General features: G+C 41.0%; 1 protein-coding gene across 1 annotated transcript; it reads right to left on the reverse strand.

Moving 5' to 3' along the window:
- Positions 1–9,317: 9,317 nt before the first annotated feature.
- LOC118471170 (E3 ubiquitin/ISG15 ligase TRIM25-like) lies at positions 9,318–12,298 on the reverse strand. The gene is made up of 2 exons (XM_035954066.2): positions 12,164–12,298; positions 9,318–11,960 (listed from the first exon to the last, which is right to left on the reverse strand). Exons 1-2 carry the CDS (start codon positions 12,236–12,238, stop codon positions 11,451–11,453), a joined length of 585 nt encoding a protein of 194 aa, XP_035809959.1. The 5' UTR covers positions 12,239–12,298; the 3' UTR covers positions 9,318–11,450.
- Between the last annotated feature and the right edge of the window lie 391 nt (positions 12,299–12,689).

Genomic DNA, 12,689 nt, shown 5'->3' on the forward strand with positions numbered 1-12,689 from the left:
GATGGATAACTTGTACATCAAAGCATGAAAAGGTGTCGTGCAAATGACTTGAAAGTGTAGGCGTGGTTAAAGAAAGTGCAGCAGAAATAGGTCACCCCAACAATACAGCAGAAGTCCAAAGACTCTGGGCTGCAGTGTTGGAGAGAAACTAATCTAAATGGCATCAGAAAAGCAAATAGGGAAAAATAAATGAAAGCTCTGTCAAAAGAGAATGGATTAAAGCAGGAATAAAATCACTGCGTGAATGAGAGAGAGAAATGGGACAAAGAGAATTGGTTCAGATTTGAATCAGATTTATTGAAGTTTGCTCAGAGTTGTTTACTTGGCCGCAGCTGAACCAAAACTTATCTGCCAAACTTTTGTGTAGTGAATAACAGGACAAACTAAGGCTTTCCTCTCTATTGATGCAGGTACAGGTGGTGGTCAGAGGGACAGTTTCAACACCAGAAAGCCTTGAAACAACCAGATCCAGTCATCTCAGGATTCAAGATTTTATTTATCCCATGTGTGCAAAGTGTACACAGCATACTTATATTGTTTTTACATTGATTTTGATCATATTTACATGTCCTTTTTGTGTCAAGAGACCAACCAAATGTGATGAAGACCATCCCCTTCTCTCCTTCCTTTTCTCCATAGATCAGAAAGATCCAATCCCATGTCCATACTCAGACCCACCAATTGTATCAGCACTTACTTCTGTCCCACTGTCAAATCTTCACATGTATGAAGGTTTTCTTGCAGACATTTTGAGCACCTTTAAGTCAATTTCTGCTGACTTTGCTGCAGAAACTTACCACAGTTCATAGTGTTTTGAAGTTTAACGTGGGGCTACCCGGGGAAGCCTGGAAGCTTTTTAAAGAAAAACAGGCAAATAAACAAGCGAGGAAGGAGCAACCAATGCCGACCAACAACTTAAAAGACGTTTAAATGGAAATGTAAACACTTAACTCACTGGTGATTCATAGCTAGAACTGAACTGTAGCAGCTGGTTGTTGGTGGCATGGTGATGAGTTCCAAAATATGCTTCCTCTTATGTGCCTAAGCTGTGAAGAAAGTGTATATATATATACTATTGTTCAAAATTTTGGGGTCACCCAGACAATTTCATGTTTTTCATTCATGTGCTAACATAACTGAAGAAGGGTTTTCTAATCATCATTTAGCCTTTCAACACCATTAGCTAACACAATGTAGCATTAGAACACAGGAGTGATGGTTGCTGGAAATGTTCCTCTGTACCTCTATGGAGATATTCCATTAAAAATCAGCTGTTTCCAGCTAGAATAGTCATTTAGCACATTAACAATGTCTAGACTGAATTTATAATTCATTTAATGTTACCTTCACTGAAAAAAAAGCTTTTCTTTTAAAAATAAGGACATTTCTAAGAACCCCAAAATTTTAAATAGTAGTGTATGTATATATAAAATATATACGCTGATCAGGCATAACATTATGACCACCTGCCTAATATTGTGTTGGTCCCCCTTATGTGATCAAAAATGCTCTGAACCACTGGGTCTGGACCTGAGGACCTCTCAGGGTGTCCTATGGGGTCTGGAACCAAGACGTTGGCAGTGGATCCTTTGGGAATCAAACTTGTTCCACTGCATCCTGTTGATCGGAATGGGGTCTAGGAAGTTTGGAGGTCACATCACCATCTTGGGTGATTGTCATGTTGCCCAAGATGTTTCTGATTATTTGATGTTTTTGCGATGTAGTTGGGTATATTTTCCTGCGAGGGTAGGCCAGTGATATTTAGGATTACCATTTACATGAAGGAGTGCGCTTGTTCTGGGACAATATTTATTTAATTGTCTAAGTCTCATCATCATGGATGCTAAAATATAAGGTTTTCCAGCAGAACAGCCCATAGTACCAATGTGATCAATGTTATTCACTTCACCTGTCAGTGGTCAGAATGTTGTGGCTGATCAGTGTACAAGGCTAACAGATTAGCATACAGTGAATAACAACTGCAGTAACACTAAACCCCATAAAAGCAATTCAAAGATACAAGTCAAGTACTAAAATGTGCATATAATGGTCCTTTAAGTCGGTGCTAAATGACATTTTTAATGGTTATTTAATTTGAAGTGGCATATCAAGAGGTTTCCTGGTTTGAAAACGTGGTTGAGTGTAAAGCAGCTGAGTCACCATCAGGGGGTGATGTAGAGCTGCTTCCAGCTTGGCACCAGTAGGTCTGAGCTGATTAAACCTGTCAGTGTTATTTGATGAACCACACATACACATCCAGCTGTGACCCCTTCATTAGATAACATTTATATTCTGCCTTTTTTTTTTTTTGCAGAGACAGATGCAGGAGAGAGCAGGGAAACCACATACAGCAAACAGTCCTCAGCTGGGACTTCAACCAGAGATCTGCTGCTCGAGGCAGATGTCTCCATGTGGTTTGTCTCCCAACCACTCAACCGTCAGGTCACGCCAGGTTCATTGATTTTTCTAATAATCTCACATGTCCCAGGTAGCCTGGAGGTTAAGGAGGGCTGAGGCTGGACAGCAGCAGCTTCACTTCCAGGGATCATCTCATCAGAAGCTGTTATGTTGCCCTCCAGCAGCAAAACTAATCCTCAGCTCTTCCAGCATCCACCGGCCAGAACTGTGATTCTAGGCATCAAAGTATGAAACCAACACTGGCTTCTTCTAAGTAATTTCCTCCCTTTTTTAATTCAGTATCATTATTAATCCATTATGGGTCAGCACAACAACATTCCACGTGTTAAAATATACTAGTCAGATTGCTTTCTTCTTCCTTTTAATTATTTTGACTCCATCAGTGGCGTTATTGGCAGGAAATGAGGCGGAGAAAGTTCAGCTGAGGTTTCGACTCATGGCTGGGAGTTTCATTTATGCGTCTTTGCCATCGACCTACTCAACGCCCCATCTGTGATGTAGATGTGGAATTATCAGATCTCTGCATGGAAACATGATTCGGCACATAAATCAAAGGTACAAGCACAAATATTAAAGAAGAGAGTCAAAAATATTAACATAGAATATTAAAAGTATTGCTGATATACACTGATCAGGCATAACATTATGACCACCTGCCTAATAGTATGTTGGTCCCTTTATGCTGCTGAAACTCTTCTGACCCAGTGGTTCATGGACACAGGACCTCTGGGGATGTTTTTACAATACATTACAATACAATGTAATATTCTTTATTGTCCCACTTGGGGAAATTTGTCTTGGATTCAGCAACTGTGCCATAAATGCCTCGACAACCACAATGACAACAAACAATGCCATTTCAACAACAATGACATAACAGTATTGCACATATCCCATGACATTACACATAACACAGACATACACCGATGACAAAAATGAAAATTTAAAAAAAATCACCATAGTAAAAGCACTATAAAAATTATTGCACAGTCTTCGGCCTCAAGCAACATGGTTCAGGAATTTGATGGAGGTTGGAACAAATGAATTCTTAAAACGGTTGAGTTTGCACTTGGGGGCTCTATATCATCTGCCTGAGGATAGGAGCTCGTAGTCTAAGTAAGGGATATGTGACGGCTTGATCACTATCCTCTGGCCTTGCCTAAGAACAGTTTGTTCATAAATGGACTGTAAGGATTGGTAGTCACTTTTCTCCCATCACCTTCATGGCCGGAGTCAGTTTGGTTTTCAACTTTACAGTGAGGTTGTCATCCCATATCGCTTTATGGTGTGTCGGGGTGCATTGTCCTGCTGAGGATGGCAGCCTGCATGAGTGACTGCTGTTGCCATGGGGGGTGGGAGGTTGCTTGACCTGCAATGTTTAGGTGGGTGGTACATGTCAAACATCCACATGAATGTCAGGACTCAAGGTTTCCCAGCAGAATGTTGCATTATAACAAGATGATCGATGTTGTTCACTTCACCTGTCAGTGGTCAGAATGTTGTGACTGATCGGTAGATATGTGTGGAATAATACCCAACTTTTGTCTTTAGATTTCAACAAAACTCCTCCTAGAAATCGTCTAAGAGTGATGTCTGAGTGAGCTTCAGCAGCTCTGGTTTATTCTCATAGCGGTTTGGCCAGCCGTCCCTGCTGTCATTGCCTCCGCCAAGGACAATGACGAAGGTTGATAGAGCAGAACAGTCCTTCCTGTCCATCTCAGATAACAACAAAACATTTGATATCAATCCCCAGCCCGTCCCTTTTCTGCCCTGCTTTCCTTCCCAAGAGCTCCTGAGTGCAGAAGGGGGAGAGTGAAATAGAGGTGGGAGGCCTGAGAGGGAGAGAGGGAGGGGATTTGTAAGGAAGAGGTAGAAGAAGGGATCGATAAAGGACAGAGGAGAAAGGTGGTGAGAGAGGAGAGGATGGAGACCAGCTCCAGGCACCTTATCCCAGAAAAAGATGTTACATTTTCAGTTCATTGATTCATTTCAGGTAACATTTCTCAGTAATAATATATTTTAAAACAGACAAACAGCTTCCCAGAGGCATTGTTTGGGTTTTGAAAAATTTGGGGCTTTGAAGTATTTACCAAAAAATGCACCTTTGCCAAATTATTTCAAATGCATTTACATGTGAGTCACTGAGCTGTAGGCTAAACTAAACTCATGATGACACTAAAATCACAGTGAGTACAGGCTGACTACAGCAGTGGTTGTCTGTGTTTCTTGGATTTAGTCTTATTCATGATGGTTTATTGTTGTAATTATATGTAGACGTGATCCTACTGGTACGTGTTTCATAAATGCTGTTCCCTGTCTCAGAAACATCTGAGAACCGCTGAGCCACACCAGGGCTTCAGCTACCAGCAGGAGTGTGAGCTTCTCTAATCAGGGTTTGTTGATTGTTCCTCGCTTCGGGCTCAACACAAAAGGAAGCCGTGCTTCTGAGGTCGTAACTTTGTTTTTGCTCTTGCAGTTTCTGTTTCTCTGTGTCTTCTTTGCTTCTTACTTGAGCCCATAAGACTTGTTTTAACAATGCCATGCCATCTCTCCAGTAGAACGTACAAATAGTGACGTGAGGGCACTTTTAATGTCGATGTCAAGACTTTACGGGAGGTTGTTTTCCACCGCAGGACGCCCTGACCCTGTGAGCGTTCTAACCACAAGAACCAACCACCTCCACAGCTGTTAGGAGGAGAAAACAATCCACAGTAGGAACTTCTGAACAGCCCTGAAACGATGCTGTGTAGATCTCAACCCTGATTGGTTGAAAATGGTGATTAATCTTAAAGAGGACGACAAGTGGTACTTTTCCAGTACTAATCTCCTCTCTAACATCACTATTACCAACGTAAATCATCGATTGTGGGGTTATTTCTAACACCTGCATCCAATCCCTGCACTGGCAAGCCCCCAGTATTACAAAGAGAAACCCAGTGGCTCCCATTGAGCAAACACTTTGTGACATCTGCTCTTTAAAGCTGCTATTTAAATGAAACTTACTCAAAGATTTTACAGTTAGGTTTAATGAATCCATATGAATCATCTGCACTGTAGAAGTCAACAGCCACTGCCCTTGAAAACCACATCAGAATTAAAAATCCACCGTCATTAAAGGATGCAATCAACAAACATGGACTCAAAAGCAGCACTGTGTCTTCATCATGTTCAATCCTCCTCCCTTCATTCTCCAAAAAATCAAAACTAATGGTGCACTTGGGCAAATTTCATCAGCTTGTAAACTTAAGAGCTTTGAGGATTACTATCAGGAAATTGTCATCAAAAGCTACTTCATCTGGCTATTATTTAGTGCTGAACAGGTGTCAGTTGCCTGAAAGGAGCTTAAAATTCAAGTCGATCTAATGATCAGTGTAATTAATGTGGCAGACTGACGTATAAGAATAGAGAGAACAGAGTTTTATTGCTATTTGCATGGGTACAGTACAGTACAGGTACATTGGGATTCTTTGTGGGTTTTCTCAAGTCAGTTTTATATACAAGGAAAAACAAAATACACCCATCGGGCATAACATTATGACCACTGACAGGTGAATAACACTGATTACCTCTTCATCATGTCACCTGTTAGTGAGTAGGATATAATAGTAGGCAGCAAGTGAACATTTTGCCCTCAAAGTTGATCTGTTAGAAGCAGGAAAAATGGACATATGTGAGGATGAGTGAGTTTGACTAGGGCCAAATTGTAATGGCTACATAAGTGGGTCAGAGCATCTCCAGAACTGCAGCTCTTGTGGGGTGTTCCTGGGCTGCAATGGTCAGAATCTATGAAAAGTGGTCCGAGGAAGGCAGGCTCATGGGTGGCCAAGGCTCACTGATGTACATTGCGAGCGAAGTCTGACTCATGTGGTCTGACCCAACAGATGAGCTACTGTTGCTCAGATTGCTGAAGAAGTTAATGCTGGTTCTCATAGAAAGGTGTCAACATGTACAGTGCATTACAGTTTGTTGCGTATGGGGCTGCATAGCTACAGACCAGTCAGGGAGCCCATGCCAACCCTTGTGGGCATGTGGCCATCAGAACTGGACCATGAAGCAATGGAAGCAGGTGTCCTGGTCTGATGAATCATATTTTCTTTTAAATCACAGACAGGGCTGGTTGCGTCATTTACCTGGGGAACACATGGATGCACTATGGGAAGAAGGCAAGATGGTAGAGGAACTGTGATGCTTTGGGTAATGTTCTGCTGGAAACTTTGGGTCCTGCCATCCTTGTGGATGTTACTTTGACACGTACCACCTACCTAAGCATTGTTGCAGATCAACGGTATTCCCTGATGGCTGTGGCCTCTTTCAGCAGGATAATGTTCTGTGTCACAAAGCAAAAATGGTTCAGAAATGGTTTGAGGAGCACAACAACCAGTTTGAGGTGTTGACTTGGCCTTCAAATTCCCCACAGATCTCAATCCAATGGAGCATCTGTGGGATGTCCTGGACAAACAAGTCCGATCCATGGAGGCACTACCTCACAACCTGCAGGACTTAAAGGATCTGCTGCTAACATCTTGGAGCCAGATACCACTGCACACCTTCAGGGGTCTAGTGGAGTCCATGCCTCGATGGGTCTGGGCTGTTTGGGCAGCAAAAGGGGGACCAACACAATATTAGGCAGGGGGTCATAATGTTATGCATGATTGGTGTCAAAAGAGCACTTTGTGTAAAAAAAAAAAAAAAAAATAGATACCCTGAAACATAAATTGCACATATTGCAATTTGTGGTGTACAGATGTTATATTTAGCATATAGGGGCTGCACAGTGACTTGGTGGTTAGTACTGTCATCTTGCAGCTAGAAGATCCCTGGTTCGTTTCCTGGCCTTCCCAGGATCTTTCTGCATGGAGTCTGCATGTTCTCCCTGTACATGTGTGGGTTTTCTCTGGGTACTAAGGCTTCCTCCCACAGTCCAAAAACATGCTGAGGTTAATTGGGGATTCTAAATTGTCTGTAGGTGTGAATGTGAGAGTGCTTGTTTGTCTCTATGTGTAGTCCTGTGATAGACTGGTGACCTGTCCAGGTGTCTCCTGCCTTCACCCTAAGTCACCTTGGATAGACTCCAGCCCTGATGACCCTAATGAGGATTAAGTGGTGGATGGATGGATAAGCAGAGTTTCTCAGTGAAGTGAGCAGCACAAAACTGCCACATCCATGTTGTAAAAGAAGACCAGACCCTCCTCATAATCCACAAACAACCTCAACTCCTGAGGCATCAACTTCAGAGAGAGACCAACAGAAAGAATCATTTCCATATAACCGTTCTCAGGGCACGTCGTGTTTCTGGTGACTCTCTGACCGCTAATAAATCCTGTTTATTTCTCCTTCTGAGTGAAATCCTCTCCAAGAGAAACTCTCCTTTCCTGAGGCTTCACTGCCAGACCATCTCTCTGTGCTGTCTGGGAAAATCTTCTTAACATCATCACAACTTTCATCATCAGACAGGAAGAGATAAGCTCCTCAGGCTGTGTTTTGTCTCCAGGTTGGTCTCACAGCAGGAGGTCGGACACACCACGCAGAACCTCACAGCCTTCAGTTTGGTTTCACTGCAGATGTCACAGAATTTCCTCTGAGTTGGCAAATTGTTTCTCTGAGAAATTCCCAACTTTCTTTTCCGATGACCGTCCAGACTGAGCAGCCGTCTCAGACATGTCGGTGTTCGTCCACAGTACTGGTGTTCTGTCAAAAAGCACTTTCCACATGGGATCACTCTGCTCTGTGATCTGTGATGCAGTTCTTGTGGAATGTGGCATGTTGACTGGATCAGTGAACACAACAAAACACATGGAAAACAAGAAAGTTAAATGTGAAAAGCTAAAGAGAGACTAAAAGTAGAAAATAGCATCATCAACACATTACAACATTTGAATACGCACTGCCGTTCAGAAGTTTGGGGTCACTTAGAAATGTCCTTATTTTTGAAAGAAAAGCAGTTTTTTTCAATAAAGATAACATTAAATGAATGATAAATCCAGTGTAGACATTGTTAATGTGGTAAATGACTATTCTAGCTGGAAACGGCTGATTTTTAATGGAATATCTCCATAGAGGTACAGAGGAACATTTCCAGCAACCATCACTCCTGTGTTCTAATGCTACATTGTGTTAGCTAATGGTGCTGAAAGGCTAACTGATGATTAGAAAACCCAAAAACAAATTTTTGAATGGTAGTGTACCCATTTTTAATTATTTATTAATTTTAATCCTTTGCAAATTTCATGAAAGATGTACCTCTAAAACGTAGCATGTAGCTGCCAGCAAAGTAAGTGTTTGAGTTATTTAAACAGTTGGTTGAAACTGATCTCCTCCTGAGAAACCTGTGTTTGTTGGCAGATATTGCAGTGGCTCAGTCTTAGTAGAACCAGGGTTTATAGTTTCTTCCCAGAAGACTCTTGAATATTATATTTGAACAGTCCTGTTTGTCCTGTGTAAATCAACCTTCTACTGCAGGTAAGCTGGTGGTTTTTTTTTTTTAAATATTGTTTTGTTGGCTTTATTAGTAGAGGCAGACAGGAAAGTAGAGAAAAGAGTGAGTGGAAAGACCTGCAGAAAAAGGCCGTGAGCTGGAGTCTAACCCAGGCGGCTGCATTGAGGACTACAGCCCCTGTTCATGGGTCGTCCTTTCAGCCAGCTGAGCTATCTGAGCACCAAGCTGGTGGTTTTATCGCCTCCATTACACATGTGTCTGGTGCTGTCTGATACAGTATTACCTTTTTTTATTTTTTTTTAAGTAAAATTTTGAAGTCATACCAAACAGGATGTGGACGAGTGAATTCTGGTGCTCAAGTATGTGGGAATGAAAACAGAAAGTGCTCTTACAGAAGACTCAGCAGGGTTTTGACATTACCTTTATTCATCAAATGAAAAAACACAACTGATTCTTATTCATAAATAGAGCTTTAAAAAGTGTAATTTCAGTTTATATACCATACTATACTGTGTATATATGTGCAAGAAACAGTTTGAAATGTTTACAGTAACTGTTGGAAGTGCTCCAGTTAAATCATGAAGACTTTCAGCAGTTGTCAGAGTTCTTTAGATTGAACTGAACTTGAATGAATGAATGACAATTTCCTGAATTCATAATCCATAGCAAGTAACCCTAAAGATGCCCTCTGTAGCTTCAGACTGAGATAAACAAACATCAAGCTATGCTACATCTGTACAGCACCGTTTGATGAATAACCACATTCACACCTTCCTACTCCTGCTTTCAGGGTGAGTTAGAGCCGCACCCCACTGACAGTACTGTCGTTTCCTTTAGCTTCTTCTGTGCTTTGTTTATACAAACCTATGATGTTTCACAAAGGTTCAGCATGTATTACCTGGTAAAACCTCCTTTCCCTGTTTCCAATCTCCACAGACTGAGTTCCACTGCAGCACTCAGCTGTCTTGTCATTGCTAATTAATGGAAAACACACCAATGCCTCCTTTTTATATGGACTTCTGTCAAAGCAATGCTAATATTAACACCATGTTCCACCACTGACCACATGAGACCCAGGTCATGGCAACTGCAGTTGTTAGAAACGTTTTTTTTACTTTCTAGTTTCACCCCTTGACATTTCAGATGGTAATATTGCACTTTCTACTCTATTACATTTAGCTGACAGTTTGAGTGGCACTTGAGATGAAGATTTTGGATTATTAGCAATATAAAAAGCTTTTAAAATACAGCACACTAGAAAAGATAAGATAAGATAAGATAAGATAAAGTTCTTTATTTCTCCCTACTCCAGGGGAAATTTACATTGTTACAGCAGCTTTATTTACAATATATACAAGGGTGGCAAAATTTTTAACAGAAAAAATAAAAATAAAAATAAAGTTTAAAAGTGCAGAGATGTGCAGTGCAAGAAAAGATTGAAGCTGTGGTTTCTTACAAAAATCAGTCTAGTCTGGCTCACATTTCAGATGTCTACAAGTTGTTAACAGCTCTACCAAAAAAGCCCCTTTTCCCTTTGAACATTTAACATGGTTTCATTTCAGGAAATATTCCAGTTACATAATATCTCAGCAAAAATCAGAGAATAGAGAAAAAAAGATCTGTGTACCAGAACTTAATTTTTTTTGTCTATTGAACCATTAATCCTGTGATGAACCCTCAGATTTACCTGTCTCTACACTACCGTTCAAAAGTTTGGGGTCACTTAGAAATGTCCTTATTTTTGAAAGAAAGGCATTTTTTTCAATAAGGATAACATTACATGAATCATAAATCCAGTGTAGACATTGTTAATGTGGTAAATGACTATTGTAGCTGGAAACAGCTGATTTTTAATGGAATATCTCCATAGGGGTACAGAGGAACATTTCCAGCAACCATCACTCCTGTGTTCTAATGCTACATTGTGTTAGCTAATGGTGTTGAAAGGCTCATTGATGATTAGAAAACCCTTGTGCAGTTATGTTAGCACATGGATAAAAGTGTGAGATCTCATGGAAAGCATGAAATTGTCTGGGTGACCCCAAACTTTTGAACAGCAGTGTATATTAAAGAGGATATCAAATAGTTGAAACCTGCAGCAGCTCCAACAATACCATGCTGTTGACACACTGATGTTTCACTATCAATAATCGAAATAATTCATATCTAGTAGTACATCAGTCAGAGCAACCAAAACCTGTAGTTTTACTTTCACATTTTAACTGCATTTTGACAGTTTTGATGCAACTTGAACTTGTCCTGACTTCCAGTGTTTCCTGCCTCTCTGATGGCTCCTACAGTCCAGCCAGTCTTCTCTTTAAACTGACCTTGCTGTAAAATCTTCCTGAAGAGTCTCTGTAGGTTTACAGTCATCTACGTCCTGGTAATTCAATCAGTAGAAATCAACTGGACTTCTTTTTATGGTTCTTGAAGATGTTTGACCTCTTATCCAAGATGTTTCATTTCTGTCCTCAAAGGAGTTGTTTAGATCCTGTCGTCTCTCTGTGATCTGTCTCCCCCAGCTCAGCCTTCTATCTTTAAAATCGTTCCTCCAGAAGCATAAAGCAGTGGTTAATGTGTTCTAACACACACAAATCTACTGAATCCTGCAGAGCAGCACCAGAGCTCTGCCATGCTTCTTACACAGTTTGTCCTCCAGGTTCTTTACTGGATCCATCAGCTGATGTCTTCTCAGACCGGGGAATCTGTGATGATGCTCCAGATGAGTGTCACAGAAGGAGGTCAGACACACCAGGCAGGATTTCACAGCCTTCCGTTTGGTTCTAGCACAGACGTCACACAGAACATCTGCTTTGTCTTGTCGTTCCTTTGAGCAGATGCTGCTTTCCCGTCCAGTTAACTGCCTGAGCTGATGAACCTTCTCAGCGATGCTAGCGTCAACATTTAGCTCAGGTCTTCTGTGGAAAGCACTCCTGCACATGGGACACGTGTTGCGGACATTAAGGGTCCAGTGTTGGGTGATGCAGTTCTTGCAGAAGCTGTGTTTGCATGGTATGGTGACTGGATCAGTGAACACATCCAGACAGATGCAGCACAGAAGCTCATCATGAGATAAGAAACTGCTGGTAGCCGACATGTCGACATGCTGAAAACAAAAAGTACAACAAGTGTGAGAAGCACTGGAGGGAGACTGAACATGATCTATGTTGAGTCTGACAAATATGAAGCAAAATCATTTTTAAGAGGAAGTGGCAAGTGAAAAGGACTGGACTTCTTTTTTTTAGATGCACTTCCATGACATTCTAATGCAAACAATTCAGACAGATAGAACATAAAAACTATACTTACAAGTGTTTGTCGCAGAATATGCTGTTGATTCTTTAGAGGAAGGAGAAACCTTGTGACTCCTCTGCTGCATTTCATTCTGACATACTTTCAGTTTTCATATGACGGATGTAAACACTTCCCTCCTTCCTGTGTTCTTCCTGTCCTGCTCAGATGTCTGTTGGTGCTATTTTGGTCTCCCTAAAGTTTGCATGTGATTAAAATGAGAGTAGTGGAAAATTACTAAATACATTTAGCCAAGTACTGTAGTTTAGTGCAAACTTGAGGTACTTGTGCTTTAGTTTTTCTCAGGATTTATGTATCAGAACTTGTTTTTTTTCCCTTTACTTCTCCATTTATCATGTGATGAGTGCTGAAGTTTTTCTGCTGACTCTATAGAATGTTCAGTGCCATTTACTCAAGTACTGAACTCAGTTTATTTACTTGTGCTTTACACTATGTACTTCTACTACACCATCTCTGGGGTAAATATTGGAGGTTTGAATCTATAAAATAACTAGTTGCTTTTCAGATTACAATTTCTCATGCC

This window comes from Amphiprion ocellaris, chromosome 21 (assembly GCF_022539595.1).
Source record: "Amphiprion ocellaris isolate individual 3 ecotype Okinawa chromosome 21, ASM2253959v1, whole genome shotgun sequence".
Lineage (NCBI taxonomy): Eukaryota > Metazoa > Chordata > Actinopteri > Pomacentridae > Amphiprion > Amphiprion ocellaris.